The sequence below is a fragment of the Aotus nancymaae genome, unplaced genomic scaffold (genome assembly GCF_030222135.1).
Source record: "Aotus nancymaae isolate 86718 unplaced genomic scaffold, 86718_ANA_hifiasm-v0.15.2.pri h1tg000040l, whole genome shotgun sequence".
Classification (NCBI taxonomy): Eukaryota; Metazoa; Chordata; class Mammalia; order Primates; family Aotidae; genus Aotus; species Aotus nancymaae.
In genome coordinates this window covers 90517911-90537472 of record NW_026988454.1, presented here as the reverse complement: position 1 = coordinate 90537472, position 19562 = coordinate 90517911, and the positions used below count along the sequence as shown (strand labels likewise).

Here is a 19562-nt window from a genome sequence, read left to right as displayed (position 1 = left end):
TAAAGAGTTAATACATTAAAAAAATATTGTAATGTATCATTAGTGTAGTTTGCTTACATGGTCATAAAAAATGAAACAGTGGCAGTTTAATATTGATGTTCTTAAAGGATTATACCATGAATTTCCCCAAAAGAAGGTCTTCTGTTGATCTTAGCAGTTTGGGTGTTTGACAAGGATGGTGTAAAATGAGGTGGATTTAAGAGTTACAAATAAGTTTTGCCTATTCCATAGTTTTATGTAAGTGAAGTATAATTCTAAGAAATGAGTCTTGAAAATCTGGTTTATATAATACTTACTTAGTAATTTCAATTAAAATATATTTCCATTAGGTGGTTGTAATCTGAAGAATAAGTCTGCTCAGTCTTTGGAATATTGTGCTGAATTGCTGGGTTTGGACCAAGATGATCTTCGAGTAAGTTTGACCACAAGAGTCATGCTAACAACAGCAGGGGGCACCAAAGGAACAGTTATAAAGTAAGTTTCTTAACTAATTGCTCTGCAAAAATTTTGCCTTGCAGTTTGTCAAGGAAAAATCTTTTTCTGAGGATACTGAAATTTAAAGTTGATCTTTATACACAACTCATTCTTTTCATTATGTTCTAAAACCTGTGCTTGATAAATCAAAATTCTGTGCATCTCAGTGTAGTAATCCACCATATAAATAAATGGAGTTTAACATAGCTCTTAAAGATGTTCCTTGCTGATATTTGGAATTTATAAGGTAAGAGAGAGGTATACTTTTCTATAGCTATGCAAATACAAGCTGCTGATATAAATCAATATGTGGCAGTTTTAGGCAACAGATCATTTCTTAATTTTTCATGCAAATAATATGTACTAAAACTTCTATTAAGCAGAACTCACTTTAGCAAAATACTCAGCAAATGACACTTTCTTTATGTTTAGGATTCTTTATTTGGAAGAAATTAAAAATGACAAGAAATAAGAGCTTAACCAAGATTTTAAAAGTCAGTAACCAAGAACTTCTAGATTGTACTTGGATGTTTGTGCACTTTTGTCTCCATGTCCTATATTTTATGTAGTTTTGGTTTCAGTACTGTAGAATAAAATTGACATTCATCCTTGTCATTCTGAGGCACTGCAGGCTCTTCATTTGTGGAAGGAAAAAGTCAGATGAGCTCTAGTGACATACTTCAGAAAAATTTTCAACAAATTGAAACAAGCAGGATTTTTTTGAAAAAGCTTTTCATCTCTCAGAAAATTTGCTACCTCTTATTCTTTGGACAATTTTAGCCAGGTGTGCTTAGCCTGATTCTTTGCTAAGCAAGTTCAAAATTGTTCTTATGATAAAGAAAAACACTGGAAGACATTTGTAGAGCAGGACCATACAGCCTGCAGTTACTTGGTTCTTTAGAGCTGTCTCTGGGGCCCAAGGGAAAGCCTGTAAATGTGCAGCTGTTGCTTCCTCCATTTCCCCATTTTCTTCTTTGTTCCAAAGCAGTTTGTTGTTGTTGTTGTTGTCATTTCCTTCTTTCAATCAATGCCATTCCAGAATCCAAATCAACTCTTCTATGTACCCTATGTATAGGGTGTCCACGTGAAACTCACTTTAAGAAAGGGTTTCATTGCAGAAAATACAAGTGAGAAATCACTGTTTAGAGAGGCTCAATTATCAGGCTGATCTGAGAGACTTAAAAGTCTACTTCCAAATTTGACTTTTTTTTTTTTTGGGTGCTCTCTTGGTACCCCATGCTTATCTTTTAAGTGGCATTTAGCATGGTATTTGGAAATTCTCTTCTGTGCCAGTCTCTCTTCATCAGACTATAGTTTTCTTGAGGTCAATGGCTGTGAGTCTGTATCTGCCACATTTAATACTCTATACCACACAGTTAGTTTTATTAAATAGTAGAATTGGACAGTTCAGATTTTAAGATGTAAACATTTTATCCTAAACAATGTAAAGTTACCAAACTTTAAAGTTATACTGAATTAAATACTGTTTCCTTTGCATTTAAGGAAAGTCAAAAGGAAGGTTATTCCTTTAATAATTTTTTATGTATTCAGCATGTAAATTAGGGTCAAAATGATTTTTTAAGCCTCATTTTTTTAACCCGATAATAGAGTTTTGATCTAATGTTAGGTAATTCTATTAGTTCTCTTGTAGCAGTTTTCTACCTAGCCCCATTTATCTGTACCAATTCTTACATGACTCTTGATAACTATTTATTTTGTTCTTCACAGTGGGTATGTTTAGGTACAGTCTTACTGTGGCATCATTTTCACACATAGTATCATAAAGAATTTTCATTGGTATAGTTTTCTTTTATAGGGTACCTCTGAAAGTGGAGCAAGCAAACAATGCTCGTGATGCCTTGGCAAAGACAGTGTATAGCCATCTTTTTGATCATGTGGTAAACAGAGTAAATCAGTGTTTTCCTTTTGAAACATCATCCTATTTTATTGGAGTTCTAGATATTGCTGGTTTTGGTAAGTAGAGTTTCTTTTGTGAATATATATTTGTTTCATATTTTTTCACATGTTAGGATTTATTCTTAAACCTTTTCTCCCTTGTAACGCATTTTACTTGATGTATGTGTAATTATATGTCCACACTCAGATTTCATAATATGACTTAGATAGGGAGCTGACTCTTTAAAGAGAAGAGTAAAGACTCGGGATAAGTTTTGATGACACTAATGCTAAAACTAAAACATTGATTGAAACTGCTATAGTTAAGGATATCTCTGTACTCTAAAAGGAATACAACTGAATAAAGGTAAACCCTTGTGTGCTACTAATAAAGATAATACATTCACTAACTAAATAAAAAAAAGATAAAGTCACTAAAACCATTGACTAATTTGCTAATTTGTAGAGCTGGGGATAGGTTGACCTAACTTATAGGACAACATCATTACTATGTGTAGAAATTCATTGCTGTTGTTATCAGCAGGTAGCTATTTCCAATTAATTTTCCATCAAATGAATAAGGTAAGAGGATAAGTAATTGAGAACAACTGTAGAGCAGTTCAAACAGAAATGAAATGAGTCACCAGCTAATTCTGCTTTGCTCTGAATGACAAAAATAAAAAATCTTGAAGTATAAATCTAATAGGTTTTGTATTGGGCGTTATTGATGTGGGCATTTTTCTGGCTATGAAGGAGTAGTGTCTTCTCTGTGGTTGGTTTGTTTTTGCCAAAGGCATGTATGAGTGTTTACATTTGGGGAGGGATGGAGTTTTGCTTTTGATGTAATACATATTTTAAACTTATAATTCTCTACCTTTTGTTCAAAGGTGGAGAAATAGCCATCACTGACTTAAGATTTCACAATCCAGACTTTTTTTTCTTTTACTATACCAGTTTTAGCATAGCATAAACATACAAAGGATTATAAAATTGTAAAGCCAAGTGTATTTTAGACATCATGTAATATAATCTTTTAATTTTAGAAATGTGTTAGTATCCACAGCATTTTTGATAAGTAATTTTACAGATTATACAGAAAAAAAATCTTCTAAAGCACTTGTATTTTAAGTCTTTTTTTTTTGAGCTTAACTTAGATTGCTTTAATACCTGTGCTTTAAAAAATGTTGGCTGGGTGCAGTGGCTCACGCCACTTTGGGAGGCTGAGGCCGGCAGATCACTTGAGGTCAGGAGTTCGAGACCAGCCTGGCTAATATGGTGAAACCCTGTCTCTACTAAATATACAAAAATTAGCTGGATGTGGTGGCACATATATGTAATTCCAGCTATTTGGGAGGCCCAGGCACAAGAATCACTTGACCTGGAAGGGAAAATTGCAGTGAGCCGAGATTGTGCCACTGCACTCCAGCCTGGGTGACAGGGAAACTGTCTCAAAAATAAATAAATAAAATAAAAAATTGTTGCAAGTGGCTTACATTTTATATATTTTAGTATACAAGATTTATCTCATTTGACAAACACCTTATTTTTCAATTGAAGCAGGGTATTTTTAATACTTAATTTTAATGCCTAAAAAGTTTTGTCTTGAAATGGGTACATTTGGGAAGTATAGAACAAAAAAAATATATATGTTCAATATATGTATATACATGTATACTTTGATGTAATAAGTATTTTAAACTTTATAATTTCTACCTTTTGTTCAAAGGTAGAGAAATAGCCATCACTGTTTATATTTATATATAAACATACATATGTTTATACATATATATTTAACCTAATTTTAAATTAGGCCATTATTACAATTATAGTTTAGTCTATGATACATTTATATGAAGTTGATCTCATAATGACTCTTGGTTCTGGTTTTGTATTTTCAGAGTACTTTGAGCATAACAGTTTTGAACAATTTTGCATCAACTATTGCAATGAAAAACTTCAACAATTTTTTAATGAAAGGATTCTGAAGGAGGTAATTGCCATTATAACTTAAATTTAAGATCTGCATTAAGCTATTTTAAATTTCAAGGAAGAGATATGCTGCAGTTACCCTGATTGGTGGGGGTGGCTAGTCTATAATGGAAGGTGGCTCAGGGAATCTGGGAAACCCAACAGAGGCCCTGGGGCTTAGGCACATCAGAAGTGTTAATGGTTCAACTGAAGTTTAGGGACCCGATAAAACTCTTTCAGAAGTGAACATCTATTTTTACTAGTGACTTTTAATAGACTTGAAACTCTCTTTGTTTCTTTTTATGATTTTGTTGTCTCTATTTCTTTTCTTTTTTTTTTTTAGACAGAGTTTCGCTCTGTTGCCCAGGCTGGAGTGCAGTGATATGATCTCAGCTCACTGCAGCCTCCATCTCCCGGCTTCAAGAGATTCTCTTGCCTCAGCCTCCGCAGTAGCTGGGACCACAGGCATGCGCCACCGTGGCTGGCTAATTTTTATACTTTTAGTAGAGATGGGTTTCACTATGTTGGCCAGGCTGGTCTTAAACTCGTTACCTCAGGTGATCTACCCTCCTTGGCCTCTCAAAGTGCTGGGATTACAGTCGTGAGCCATGGCACCCGACCACACCTCCCTCAAGTCTCTCTGCTTCTGCCTACTCTGCTCCCTGCTCACCTTTTCTCTCTGTCTGGCAGCAAAGCCGCCAAGTCAGGAGATTTGATGCAGCCATTGTCCTGGAGTGCCTCTGGGCAGTACTTTCCTTGTCATGCCCCCTTGTGGACTGTCAGCTGCCTGTACTGTATCTGGGCTGAAATGTGCATTATTTTATTCCTATCCCATCTGTCTTTTCCCACATTTTTACTGTGTTTATGTTTTTATGGGCTTCCCAGCACATTCTAGTTTTTGTACATTTTACTTACATGCTATAGTTAAATGAATTCTGGCATAAACAAAAGGTAAAATAAGTACTTACCAGTAAGGTAATTTCTCTGAAAAGTTTTATCCAGTCACATTAGTTCTATTACCATGTGAAGTTTTACCTGCATGCCTCTAATTTAACATAAGCTAATGCTTCCCTTCTACACCAACCTACCAAAAAACTTTATTGAGAAACTGTATAATGAATATCCTTTAAAATAAATGTGAATTTCAAATTGAGGTGTGTTAAAGTGGACAGTGCCTTCTAAAATGTTGGAAATCTTTTGTATCTCTCATGGGAGGAAATGTTTAAACTTTCAGGAAACAGTGTTAAAACATATTTACTTAAGCTCATTGCATGGTTTACGCATCTATGATAAAACCCATTTAAAAAATTTAAGAAGATAGAAGACTTATATTTGAGGACTCAACTTTGATCACATATTGTTCTTCTAAATTAAACTAACTTTCCCCAAGTGATGTATGCTTCATATATATAATATATGAGGAATTAGAGCCCATTTGCAGTTAATTGTTATTTCCTTGCTTTTAGTAACTGTCTGCTAATGTCCAAAATCTGTTATGTCTTTGGAAAACCATTTAAGGCTATTACCAGTTTGTATAAACCCTTGCATTGTAATTAATAAATGTCATGTTCAGAAACAGCACAAAATTCATTATTGCTCAGTATTTCCATATCTATGATTATAATTATTTTATTTTTAGGAACAAGAACTCTATCAAAAAGAAGGTTTAGGTGTTAATGAAGTACATTACGTGGATAATCAGGACTGTATAGGTATGTGTTTATTAACTCCACCTTTGAAAACTATGGGAAGATGGAGTGTGTTTAGTAGTGATTTTTCTGTGCTTTGTAATTGACATTACTTGTTATAGGACTTGAAACTGGTATTTGAGAGGTTATGTACTTCTCTATTACTGCTTGGAAGTCATTTTTTTCCTACCAAGGCATCAAATACATCTTTGTTGGAAGTTTTCTATAATCTCTTCTATTTTTTTTTAAGGATGTTTTCCTACATAAAATTTAGTTAACATGTAAATTGGTTAAGAGGGAAACTTCATTGCCTAGTCAGCAAAGAGATTTATCGTTCACCTGTGGAAGTCCATAGTTAGGCCAGACCCCAGGCAAGTTTGTCAGGGTTGGCCCTGCTTTTCTGTGATTCTCCTGGTTCTGCTGACCTCTGTGCACTGACAGCGCCCTCCAACTAGTTGTGAGTTGGCTTCATGTGTCACAGCCAGATAATACTGTGCAGCAGGAAAATAGAGGCTCTACTTTCATTTTAGTGGTAAAGAAACCTTTCCCTATAGCGCCCTAGCCAGCTTTCAGTCAATAATTTTTACATATTGTATTCAAGCAGTTTTCATTTTATAGTTAGTTTGGACAGGCAGGAAATTCAAACTATGAATAGAAGGAGTGTAAAAATGTGTTGTTACTGACAGCTTTTGTTTGAAAGCATTTACATCAGTTTCTAAAAGTATTATTAAAAAGCCGTGCATGCAGAAGTTTCTTTAGTTTTACTTTACTTGGAATATAGGTATCATTTGGAAAAGGATAAATTTCCATTTTCTTATTCTCTTTTCCTGGTTTACAAATGGAATGGTTATTATAATCAGTTGCTTTCTTTATCTAGTAGTTTTTCTAAAATCTGTATTAGATACATGCTGTTACTTTTTAATAAATGACCAGATTTGAAATAAAAATCTGTCTGCTCTCTATAACTTTTGAGAGAACATATATAGAATCATGTGCTGTGTTGTTTCTGATCAGTCCTTGAAATCTGTGATCAGTGAATTGTTAACATGTCTTTAAAATGTTATGTTTTCACAATATTGTGAGTGTTTTCATTTTTTGAAATAGATTTAATTGAAGCCAAATTAGTGGGAATACTGGATATTTTGGATGAAGAAAATCGCCTTCCCCAGCCAAGTGATCAACACTTTACATCTGCAGTTCACCAAAAGCACAAGGATCATTTCAGACTCACTGTGAGTTTGGGATTCTGAAATTGAGACTCCGGTGGGATGAGACATTGTTAAAAAGATGCATTAGCTATTAGATATTATTAGATAATTAGAATAAAAATTATGGAGGATGTAGAGCAACTATATTATATCCAGCACAGTATATTCCTTAGATGGGTATTTAATTTATATTTGATTTTTATGTAATCAAGGGACCTTTTCTCTGATGAAAAGTACATTTCACCTGTGTAATATGTATGGTGTGCCTGTAGTCTGAGTTCCTAGGGAGACTGAGGTAGGAAGATAGCTTGAGCCTGGGAGTTGAGGCTACAGTGAGTTGTTAGCACACCACTGCACTCCAGCCTGGGCAGCAGAGCAAAATCCTGTGTCAAAAATTAAAAGTACAGTGAGAATGACCTGCAGTCTTCATGGTCTCCCTTCTGAGCTAAGTGGCTATCAGTTGCTTTGGTGTCATGTGACCTTGATCACATTCCAGGAGTTGGCAGTTAGAGTCACAAGCCTCCATCTGTGTGCTCATTTGTAAGACCAGCAGTGAAGATTGTGGGTTAGAACTCTTGATTGGTGCAGGCAATACATATTAGATAATGATTAGCCAATTCATTTTGATCCTCTTTCTTAGGGAGTTTTGAGTGGAAAATACACTCAGATAGGGAAATTGAATCTGAAGCAATAGAGAGATTAGGTGGAGTAAAGAGAAAAGCAGACACAGACAGTAGTAGAAATAAATGAGAGGTGCATTCTAAAAGGGCCAGAAGACCTGGTTTCTGAACTGTGGTTAGATCCTAGAGCTGTGTTTGAGTCTTTGTGGCAATGGAAAATAGAGCCATTCTCCATGAGGGTGGAGTGTATGGCTATTGAGATGTTTCCTATGTTCACCCCTTCTGAGCTTGTCTTTTCATTCAACCATCATCACCTGAGATAATAAAAGCACAGGTTCATCCTTGTGCCCAAAAGGATCCTGGCTAGCACAGAGAATGTGCTAGCCACACAAATGGATGTCAGTTTCAACCACAAAGCTAGGTGCTGCCTCATCTTACAGATAACAACATCACTAACAACAACAGACAGGAGAGTGAGAAAGAAAAGCTGTTGAGAGTTGCTTAGTGGAATTAGGGAACGAATAGACAAAAGCCTCCCAAACTGTATACTATTTTGAGATTGTAACATAGTATAATGATTATTGCTTTGATGAATGCAGAAACTTAAGTGAATGTTAACAAGTAGTTTTGTTTCCATTCAAAATACATTAAATAGATTTACCTGAAAGGCTGATATAATTGTGTTAACTTTCTCTAGGGACTAAAATCTCACAACCACCTGCTCCATTGATTTACAATTCTTCTGTGTCCCTAAATATTTCTTGTAATGTGGAGCCTATTTCTGTTACTTTAGTGGAGATAGAAATAAAACAATATGTATCCTTAACAAAATTTTGCTAAAATTGAAGACGTGTATCCAATCCTATTCATTTATAGCTCACTGGTCTTTGTTATGACCAGCCTGTGGATGCAATTCTTTTACCAGGAGTTCACAGTTACAGTCACAAGCAGGTGACTTACCAGAGGTACTGAGTGCTAGTCAGCAGAATTTTTACGAGGGTCTCGGAGGCATGTAACTTAAAGGACAGTAAACTGAAGTATCAGGAATGGGCCTTGGCTGCTTTTCTCAACCAAGAACAAGAGTAAAGCAGTAAATCCAAACTTATATAGTTATTCCTTTTGTTCTGTTTTTTGAAAATAAATAAAAGAATCATTTATTGAACACTTAGATGTGGCAGGCACTATTCTAATGTTACTTGAATTATTTTATTTAATCCTGTTAGATCCGTATGCTACAGATGAGGAGATATACAAGGAAAGGTGAAGTGACATGCCTAATATTGCATTTAAAGAAGTGTTAGATTGGGAGTCAGGCGAGGCACTTTGGCTGCAAAGCCGGCACTCTGACTTGTCCTGGTGTATTGCCTTCCACAGGGAAGAATCTCTCTGTCTGCTACCTCTTCAACCTTGAGCAAGCCTCTAAGGTTCCCAAGTCAGTTTTCTCAATTTTATTTCATTTTTTTAGATTTTTATTTTTCTGTTTTTCATAGAGACAGAGTTTCGCCATGTTGCCCAGGCTGGTCTCGAACTCCTGAGCTCAAGCAACCCATGTGCCTCAGCCTTCCAAAGTGCTGAAATTACAGGCATGAGCCATTGTGCCTGGCCAGTACTAACTGGGCCTGACCCTGCTTAGCTTCTGAGATCAGACAAGATCAGGCACATTCAGGGTGGTATGGCAGTAGACTTTCAATTTTAAATGATGTTAACTTTTTTTTTTTTCTTTTTTTGAGACAGGGTCTAGCTCTGTTGCCCTGGATGGAGTGCAGTGGGCTCACTGCAACCTCTGTCTCCTGGGCTCAAACCATTCTCCCACCTAGGTAGCTGGGACTACAGGCCTGCTCCACCATGCCTGGCTAATTGTGTATATTTTTGATAGAGATGGGGTTTTGCCTTGTTGCCCAGCTAATCTCAAACTCCAGAGCTCAAGCAATCCACCTGCCTCAGACTCCCAAAGTGCTGGGAATATAAGAGTGAACCACCGCACCCAGCCCATCATTTATCTTAACCTTATTTTATTTCAAGGGTCAGATACGATCTTGTAAGTGAAAACATTTTAGAATCTTTAAATATACAAATATGAGATATTATAATTAAATAGTACAACCCTAACAGGATTTAGTTTTCTTGAAATAGATTCAGGCTCCTGTGTAAATATGTTAGGATACATTATTTGCAACAGTAGGAGAGTCCCTGTGCTGATTTCAGGTGTTTCTTTGCCTGGCTGCACATGGAAATCATTTGATGTAAATAGTATGAGTGTTGGGATGTTTAAAAGTTCTCCAGTTGATCCTTTTGTAGTTTATAAGCCTAATGATTGGATTTTCATGCTCATGTGTGAGATATTCCTACCTCAACCTTGTTAATATGTTGGCACATTACCCATCTGACATGAAAGACATAGATAGATGTTAAAAAGTTCTCCAGGTAATTCTAATAGAGCACCAAAGTTGAGAACCACTGCTTTAGAAATAGGTGGTTAACTTTATAAAATGCCAACTGTGGGGCCGCGCGCGGTGGCTCAAGCCTGTAATCCCAGCACTTTGGGAGGCTGAGGCGGGTGGATCACGAGGTCAAGAGATCGAGACCATCCTGGTCAACATGGTGAAACCCCTTCTCTACTAAAAAAAAAACACACAAAAAATTAGCTGACCATGGTGGCGCGTGCCTGTAATCCCAGCTACTCAGGAGGCTGATGCAGGAGAATTGCCTGAACCCAGGAGGCGGAGGTTGCGGTGAGCCGAGATCGCGCCATTGCACTCCAGCCTGGGTAAAGAGCGAAACTCCATCTCAAAAAAAAAAAAAAACGCCAACTGTGTTTTGCATATGCTTTCAAGTTGTATTTTTTTTGGGGTCTCTCTCCCTCTCTGTCTCTCTCTCCCTCCTTCTCTCTGTGTGTGTGTGTGTGTGTGTCTTATACCTATTTTCTTTCCTAAGAGATTATACCAAATATTTGCTAGATTTTACTGTTACTTTAAGGCATACAAGATATATAAAAAGCAGTATAATTGTGAAAAGTGTGAAAATTTCCTGTATAATTTTAAGTGTTTTACAACTCAGTTGTTTTCTTTTTTTTTTTTTTGAGATGGAGTTTCACTCTTGTTACCCAGGCTGGAGTGCAATGGCGCGATCTCGGCTCACTGCAACCTCCGTCTCCTGGGTTCAAGCAATTCTCCTGCCTCAGCCTCCTGAGTAGCTGGGACTACAGGCGCGCACCACCATGCCCAACTAATTTTTGTATTTTTAGTAGAGACAGGGTTTCACCATGTTGACCAGGATGGTGTCGATCTCTTTACTTCATGATCCACCCGCCTCGGCCTCCCAAAGTGCTGGGATTATAGGCGTGAGCCACTGCGCCCGGCCACATCTCAGTTGTTTTCTAAAGAATGATTATGTAATATATTTTTGATCATTTAATAACTCATGTATGTATTGTTTTTCAGATTCCCAGAAAATCTAAGCTGGCCGTTCATAGGAACATCAGAGATGACGAAGGCTTCATTATCAGGCATTTTGCAGGGGCCGTGTGCTATGAAACAGTGAGTGTAACTTTTACAGTGAGAAAAACATTTCATGTTGAAGCTGCACTGTATGGTATAACTTCTAGCCACATGTGGTTGATTATTTTTTCACATGTGGTTATTTAAATTAAGTAAAATTAAAAATTCAGTTCCTCAGTACACTAACCACACTTCGAGTGCTCAGTATCCACGTTGATTAGTGATGACTGCATTGGACACTGCAGATATAGAACATTTTTGTCGTCACACACTTCCTTTGGAAAGAGCCATGTTAAGTGATGTTATCACAAGATGGACAGAAACATTCCTGTTTAATTTATTTTTCAGACCCAGTTTGTGGAGAAAAATAATGATGCTTTACATATGTCTCTTGAATCCTTAATATGTGAATCCAGAGATAAGTTTATACGGGAATTATTTGAATCATCCACAAATAATAACAAAGATACTAAACAAAAAGCAGGAAAACTTAGCTTCATCAGTGTGGGAAACAAGTTTAAGGTATATATGTTGTTTAAATTTTTTTACTGTGTTTAAAATGAAGTTATTGTTTTATATTCTAAAGTGGATAATGTAGATCACTGTCAGAAATCTCACAGTGAAGTTCAAGAGCAGACCCTGCATTGTTGATATTTGTATGTGAAATATCATAATGTAGGCCTAGTAATTGAACATACAGAAATGCTTGTAATTTTCTGAATGTGTTCATTCTTGGTTCTTAACATATCTGATTGCTTCTCCTAATGTTCTTGCTTCTGCATACTGTCTGGTTGACCTTCAAACCTTCTCTTTCCCATGTGTTTTCTGTTTCCTTCCTCATTCAGCAGTTTTGTTTTAGCTGGAGTAGTCCAGCTCGGGATGGCTAGAAAGGACTAGTTGAGTTGAGAGAGGAAAAGCAGGCACAGCCAGGGGCTTCAGGTAAATGATCGCCTTCATGGACTCCTATTTATAAAGTGGCTGCCATGTTAAAAAGAGCCCATCTCAAGTTAATGATTCAGTTTGTAATTCATTTTCAATGTGTTTTCTCTCACAGTGGCATTTTGGGTGCGCATATTACACTAAAATTTGATTAAAGCTTTTAATAACTTCTGTTAAAGATAAGCACTTAGGTGTGGCAAACTTTTCAAATTGCTTATTTAACATGGAAGAATATTTCATTTGTTATATTAATTTTGGATCAGGAATTTATTCTCCAAGGTCTGACAAGGAATGGCATGAGGTTTGTCTTAGAAACAGAACACTACTAATTGGTTCTAGTTGTTGAGTATTTAGTGTAGAAAAAATAATGTTAAAATTTGTGATGTTATGAGTTTAATGAATGACAAACTATAATATGTAGGACAAAAAAAAGTATAAGAGAGAATTAATTTCTCTCTTATGTAATTCCACAAAGTATTATTGTTATATTTACAATAAAGCAAAACAATACATTTGCCTTTCATTATATATACTTTAAATATTTAAAATAATGTAATTAGGAAAAAAGATTTAAGTTTCAGAATATTATGATACTGATAGTATAAGCCTCCTCAAATTTATTTTGGATTGAAATAGGCTCTAACTAAATTGATAAAATATGTTAATAAGAGCTATTTTTTTTAAAGCTTAAACATAAATATAGGGAAAAACTCGTAATACATTTTTAGGTAACTGAATAAAAAGCCTTGAATTTTGTTGTAAGTTATATTAATTATGAGTTCCTGATTCTCTCAGTGAGCGATCTTTTTTTTTCTTATTTGAATATTATTCTATTTCCGAATAGACATTTGATAGCCAATGAGTTTAAAAATAGTATATTTGCCTATATGAAATGGATGTCAATTACTATGTATATTCCCACTCTAATATTATCATAATATTACTGATAAGAACATACTTAAAATTTTAGACAATATAAATAAAAACAAAAGCATTCCTAACATTTTTCTTTGGATTACATAACTTTTTTATGTTGGGCCTTGAAACTTCTTATAATTGCTTTTATTTAATACAATATAGTTTTTACATTAAGCCACTGAAAGTTATAACTGAGTGATACTAATAATAAAATATTTAACATTTTTCTCTGAGATACTTTGAAATGAAATATTAATGGATTCTTAATTTTAAATGTAGTAGAATAGCACATTAAAATGAAGTAGGTAAGGCAATAAACACAAAACAGGCTATGATATACAGTAATACTTCAGTTACCCAACATCACTGGAAACCAGAAATTTTCTACTGGAAAGTGCCCTTTTCAGGTTATTGAAACATAAACCCTCCCCTGTTAGTGTTTTAGAAAAAGTCATCCTATAAGAATATTTGTATACTCTCATATAAAAATAAAATAGAAATGAAGCATGAGTTGCCTGAGGTTTTTACTCTTAAGCCTTATCTTGACTGTTCTTTGATAGTTAACTTTCTTCCCTCTTAGCTGCTAAAAGTTTATTTTGATGCTTCTGTTCTTCTGACTTCATCTCCATTTTTTTTGGAGAATACCGTGCTTAGTCTGGGGATGAAGGAGTCTGGACTTTGTGACAGTTGTTTTCTTTCCAAATTAGTCACTTTTATACTTTTCAGGCATGGTGGTCCAGATTGATTAAGGTTGTCAGAACTCTGTCAACTAGATAAGTGAGATACAACTATATTTTTTTAATTCAATGAGAAAACCATTTCATTTTAATAACTTAAGCCTCTCAGTGTATGTGATATACACTGTAGTAGTATCACTCATAGGAGAAGGAAATTTGGTGTCAGGCTGATGTTGGAATCACGATGGCCATTACTAGCTCCATAATCTCCGGCAAGTTGTTTATGTTCTTGGACCTCAATGCTTTCACCTGTAAAATGAGGTCCTTAATCAGGATTGTTGTGTTCTATCCTTAATTAGATTAAACATAATTATGCCTGTGAAAAGCTTTGAGCAGTGTCTGACTCAAAATGGCATTCAGTAAACTATACTTATTATCAATTAAGTACAACTATGATTAATACAATATGTTAGTTTAAAAATTAACATCTTAGTTTGTCTTTTATAAGTAGTGTATCTCAGTATAAAATCCAGATAGAAAAATTTTATATCGCCTGTAATCCCAGCACTTTGGGAGGCCGAGGTGGGTGGATCATGAGGTCAAGAGATTGAGACCATCCTGGCCAACATGGTGAAATCCTGTCTCTACTAAAAATACAAAAAATTAGCTGGACATGGTGGCACATGCCTGTAATCCCAGCTACGTGGGAGGCTGAGACAGGAGAATTGCTTGAACCCAGGAGGCAGAGGTTGCGGTGAGCCAAGAATACGCCATTGCACTCCAGCTTGGGCAACAAGAGAGAAACTCTGTCAAAAAAAAAGAAAGAAAAAGAAAAATTTTACATAATTAACTTACTTTGCAGAGTAGGAAGACAAATAAGTGATTTTAATACACTGAACCACAGTACACTAAAATCAATGTTATAAAAACAAGAAAGCATAGTAAGTTGTAGTGTTCATTGTCATTTTTCTTTTTTTGAGAAAATTGTCCAGGTGTTTCAAAATAATTGAAATGTAAAATGTTTTAAAATGTTAAAGAGGATTTCTGTAGCTAGGCAGGACAATTTGGTTTATGCTAAGTGTTGCATAAAACAATCCTAATATATACTATTAGTGTGTATTTTAAACATGTCTTCATTCTTAATGCGTGTGACACAAACTACAGTTTGCCACATTCAAATACTGTGCTATTGAGCCTTATTAAATGCATCCGCAGTATTTTCATTTAGTTCCTTCATTGCCTGTACATTTCTTTCCTCATTTATTCCATCTGCAAGTGTGTGTGTATGTTTTTTAATCCTGCTGATTTTCAGTCTTTTAATTATACAACTTCTGTGTAAGTTATTGTCCTTGCATTACATTAGCCATTTTGCATGATGTTGTCTGTTAAAGAAATTGTGTACAGGAGGTTGTTGAACTGGAATGTGTTGTATTTGGATGTTATTGCATGTTATTTTATTCCAGTACTGGAAAGCTAATATTAACTCATGACACTGTGTACTTTGGCTTTTTGAAATAATAAACTGATTTCCTTTCTTTCGCAGACACAGTTAAATTTGCTCCTGGATAAACTTCGAAGTACTGTGAGTACAACTCAAAAGAAAACAGGTTGTGTTTTTAATGGGCATCTAAAACTATTAGTAATTATGCAAGTAGGCATAGTAACCTTGTACTAATTAAAAATACATTTTAAACTATATTCCCTTATTTTAAGAAATTATTTTTAAAAATGGTTATCATTTTCATTAGGTTTTTTATGAAGAAAGGTCAAATATGTATGTGAAGTCAGATTATATTATGAATATATAGAATTCTTGACATTTAAAAATTAAAAGATTATCTGATAGTTTCAGGAAGGTGAAAATAGTAATTGTGGAGAAGAATTTTTTTTTTTAGGATTAAAGATTAAGCATGTAATTCAGTCTCATTTTATTACTCTTACAGTAACATTCTCCAGACATGGCAATGTTGATGTGGAAAAAAATGGAAAAAATATTTTTGTGCCCCATTATAGAGGCACAATTTATTAGAAGCCTGTTTTTTAACTATACATTTTAGTGATTCTTTTAGTAATTCTTTTTTTCAGTTTTCTTGAGAAAAACAACATAGAAATTTACTATGTGGTTTATATAAATGAAGCATGATTCCGAAGTAAAACTTGTTTTATACACAAATCCACAGAACTTGAGATTTTGGTTTTTTTTTTTTTGTTTTTGAGACAAGGTCTCATTTTCTTTCCCAGACAGGAGTACAGTGGCACAGTCACAACTCACCGTAACCTCTGCCTCTTGGGTTCAACTGGTCCTCCCACTTCAGCCTCCCACGTAGCTGGGACTACAGTCATGTGCCACCACGGCTGGCTAATTTTAGAATTTTTTGTAGATAGGAGGTTATGCCGTGTTTCCCAGGCTGGTGTTGAAACTCTGGACTCAAGTGATCTGCCCGACTTGATCTCCCAAAGTGCTGTCATTTCAGGCATGAGCCACAGCACCTAGTTAGAACCTGTGTATACATCTTTTTCAAATAGTCATTTTGAATAGCCAGACATTTATTTTGTCAGTGTTACTATTGCTTAACTTACTGTTAGATTTATTTTTGGAACCATTAAAAATCTTTTTAATATTCTTGTTGGCTGCAAATATGTATCTCTTAAGGCCATGTATCTTAAAACCAAGTCTGATGAAGAGAGTATTTTATTTTTATTTCTTAGATAGGGCGCTGCTCCAAAATTATGAGATTACTTGTGATTTATAGAACAAAAAATTTCTAAAATGTGTTCTGAAAGTATTTGTGGGCTGGATGCAGAGGCTCACGCTTGTTACCCCCAGCACTTTGGGGAGGCCAAGGTAGATGGAACACTTGAAGTCAGGAGTTTGAGACTAGCCTGGCTAATATGGTGGCATCCCATCTCTACTAAAAAATACAAAAATTAGCCGGGTGTGGTGGAGCACACTTGTAATCCCAGCTACTTGGGAGGCTGAGGCAGAAGAATTACTTAAACCCAGGAGGTGGAGGTTGCAGTGAGCCAAGATCATGCCACTGCACTCCAGCCTGGATGACAGAATGAGACCCTGTCTCAAAGATAAAAATTAAAAACAAAAAATGAATAAATAAATAAAAGTGTTGGTGGTGAGCATCATTGTTGAAATAATTATTCCGTTTTGCAAGGTAACTACTCTGAAGAGAAACAGTTATTTGGATGTCTAATTATTAGCTTTAGAACTCAACAGTACATTTCATTATATACATAATCAGTATTCTTTCTACCTCATTCAGCATAATCTGATAATTGATTCCAAAAGAATGCCTTTAAGCTTTAAAAAATATTGTTTAACAAACAAAATGTTAAAATGTACAACAGTGCAGCTTAGGGACCTGTGTATTTTTGAAATAGAATGATTGAGAATATTGTTTTGTTTTGTTTTACACTTTGGCCTAAAATCTTAAGGGGCATAATTTTATTTACTCCTTTTGTCATAGAGAAATTTTCTTATCATAGAAATACGGCATATATAAATACATTTAAATATAGAATAAAATCGTGTGTGTCAGCCTGCAAAATGTATTGTTTAAATGTGTTAAACAATTAAATGTGTTAAACTTTACAGTGAAAGACTTTCCGTTTTACAGTTTTTGACATTCGAATCTAAAATGTAATATTTTCATAGTATTAATTAGTAATGCAAAAAATCATTGTAAACTTTAAAGCAGAAAAAGTATGCTTATAAAATTTTGAGTTCTTTTTTTTTTTGAGATGAAGTCTTGCTCTGCCACCTAGACTGGAGTGCAGTGATCTCAGCTGACTGCAACCTCCACCTCCAGGGTTCAAGCAATTCTCCTACCTCTGTCTCCCAAGTAGCTGAGATTACAGGTGCCTGCCACCACCCCTGTATTAGAGACAGGGTTTCACCATTTTGGTCAGGCTGGGCTTGAACTCTTGACCTCATGTGATCGGTTCACCTCAGCCTCCCAAAGTGCTGGGATTACAGGCATGAGCCACCGTGCCCAGCCTTGAGTTCTTTAGTAATTACTTTTATAGGTTCATATGTTTATGTTAATATGTTTTGAAAGTTGCAGGTATTCATAGAAACAAAAATAAGGATGCTATATGTATTGTAACAAAAAGTACCTTTATTTTCCTAGGGAGCGAGCTTTATTCGTTGCATCAAACCTAACTTAAAGATGACAAGCCACCACTTTGAAGGTGCTCAAATTCTCTCTCAGCTTCAGTGTTCAGGTATTTTCATAATCTATGTCAGTGTATGTTAGTATTGATAGCTCAAATACAATTTAATAGGTTCAATATTTTCAAATAATTCACCATTATCTTGATTATTTTACAGTGCAATAAAATTTTCATCTTATATTTTCTTAATTATAAGAAAAGTATAGAGCCACATGTGGTGGTGCCTCACAAATCTGGATCTACCCTTGACCTCTCTCACAAAACTATAGCTATTGATGAATCTAATTCTGTTCTTTCTTCTTGTCTGCACAGGGTTGGTAGACAAGACAGGTTGGCACCAGTTAAATTGATCATCACTGATATTTAAAGGGCTCTCAAACCTGTCCTGCCAAGTTTTCCTGGTCAGCATGTTTTGTTTCTCAACCGAGACTGGTCAGACCCCTCCTGCTTTCCTCAAGTCTCTGCACCTGTGCCAGCAGATGGGCTTACCTCCTTACTAAAAATGCTAAAGCTTCACCTGTCTGCTACCAAGCAGTTCTGCCTACCACTTAACCTTCCCTCCTGTTAAGAAAGCAGGGGTTGCCTCTCTTCCTGATTGATGCTTATAGTTCCTTAAAAGCCATCTCTTCCTACTTTTTCATGAGGCTTCAGCATTGTTTATATTTGTTGAACTGTTCCTTTTGAGATGGATCTTTCCCATTTAAACATGCTGAAATCTCATCTCTGACCCACATTCCCTTACAGCTACCTCCTCTTCCTTACTGTTTTTCTCCAGTTCCTTTTCTCTCCAAGAATAGATTATTCTTGCTTTCTCAGTTTCATGCGTTCCACTTACTCTTTAACCCCAGGATAATTCAGCTTCTACCTTGAGAAGGTCGCCAGTGATTGCCTTGATTCTGAAGCACATGTCCCTTTTGCAGTCCTTATTTTAGTGGACTTCATAGCCACATTTGACTCTGGCCAGCCCTTTTAACATTTCCTTTTCTTGGTTCCTGACATGGTGTATGCCCCTGCTTTTCTTTTCAGTTCTCTGACCATTCCTGATTTCTCTGCAGGCTCATTTTCTTCTACCTGGATACTTACCATTTTTCAGGATTTAGGTTAGGCTTATTTTTCTTCTCATTCTGTGTCAGTACTGTCGAGAAGACCTTTACATGATAATGGAAATATTCCTTATCTGTCAATTTAGTAGCTATAAGACACATTTGACTCCTAAGTACTTGAAATGTGGCTAAGTATGACTTAGTTACTAAATTTTAAATTTTGTTTAATTTTAATTTTATTTTTTTTTGGTGGTGCAGGGACAGGATTTACTGTTACCCAAGCTGGAGTGCAGTGGCACAATCATGACTCACTGCAGCCCCAACCTCCCAGGCTCAAGCGATCCTTCTGCCTCAGCCTCTCAAGTAGCTGGAATTATAGGCATGTGCCACCATGTCCAGCTAATTTAAAAAAATATTTTTATAGGAACAAGATCTCATTATGTTGCCCA

At 35.5% G+C, this 19562-nt stretch overlaps 1 protein-coding gene and 1 non-coding gene across 9 annotated transcripts in view; both read left to right on the top strand.

Moving 5' to 3' along the window:
• Positions 1-19562, top strand: part of MYO6 (myosin VI) — a 131197-nt gene that overhangs the window by 72029 nt on the left and 39606 nt on the right. For all 8 annotated transcript variants that reach the window (XM_064360907.1, XM_064360906.1, XM_064360902.1 and 5 more), the window contains exons 12-20: positions 330-474; positions 2291-2448; positions 4269-4360; positions 5978-6050; positions 7131-7258; positions 11295-11390; positions 11700-11873; positions 15429-15467; positions 18028-18121. In XM_064360907.1, the coding sequence (XP_064216977.1) occupies positions 330-474; positions 2291-2448; positions 4269-4360; positions 5978-6050; positions 7131-7258; positions 11295-11390; positions 11700-11873; positions 15429-15467; positions 18028-18121 (999 nt within the window). The remainder of the gene's footprint in view (positions 1-329; positions 475-2290; positions 2449-4268; positions 4361-5977; positions 6051-7130; positions 7259-11294; positions 11391-11699; positions 11874-15428; positions 15468-18027; positions 18122-19562) is intronic.
• LOC135268594 (small nucleolar RNA U13) lies at positions 10141-10243 on the top strand. Its single transcript, XR_010336898.1, has one exon. It is a non-coding gene; the product is annotated as a small nucleolar RNA U13 (small nucleolar RNA).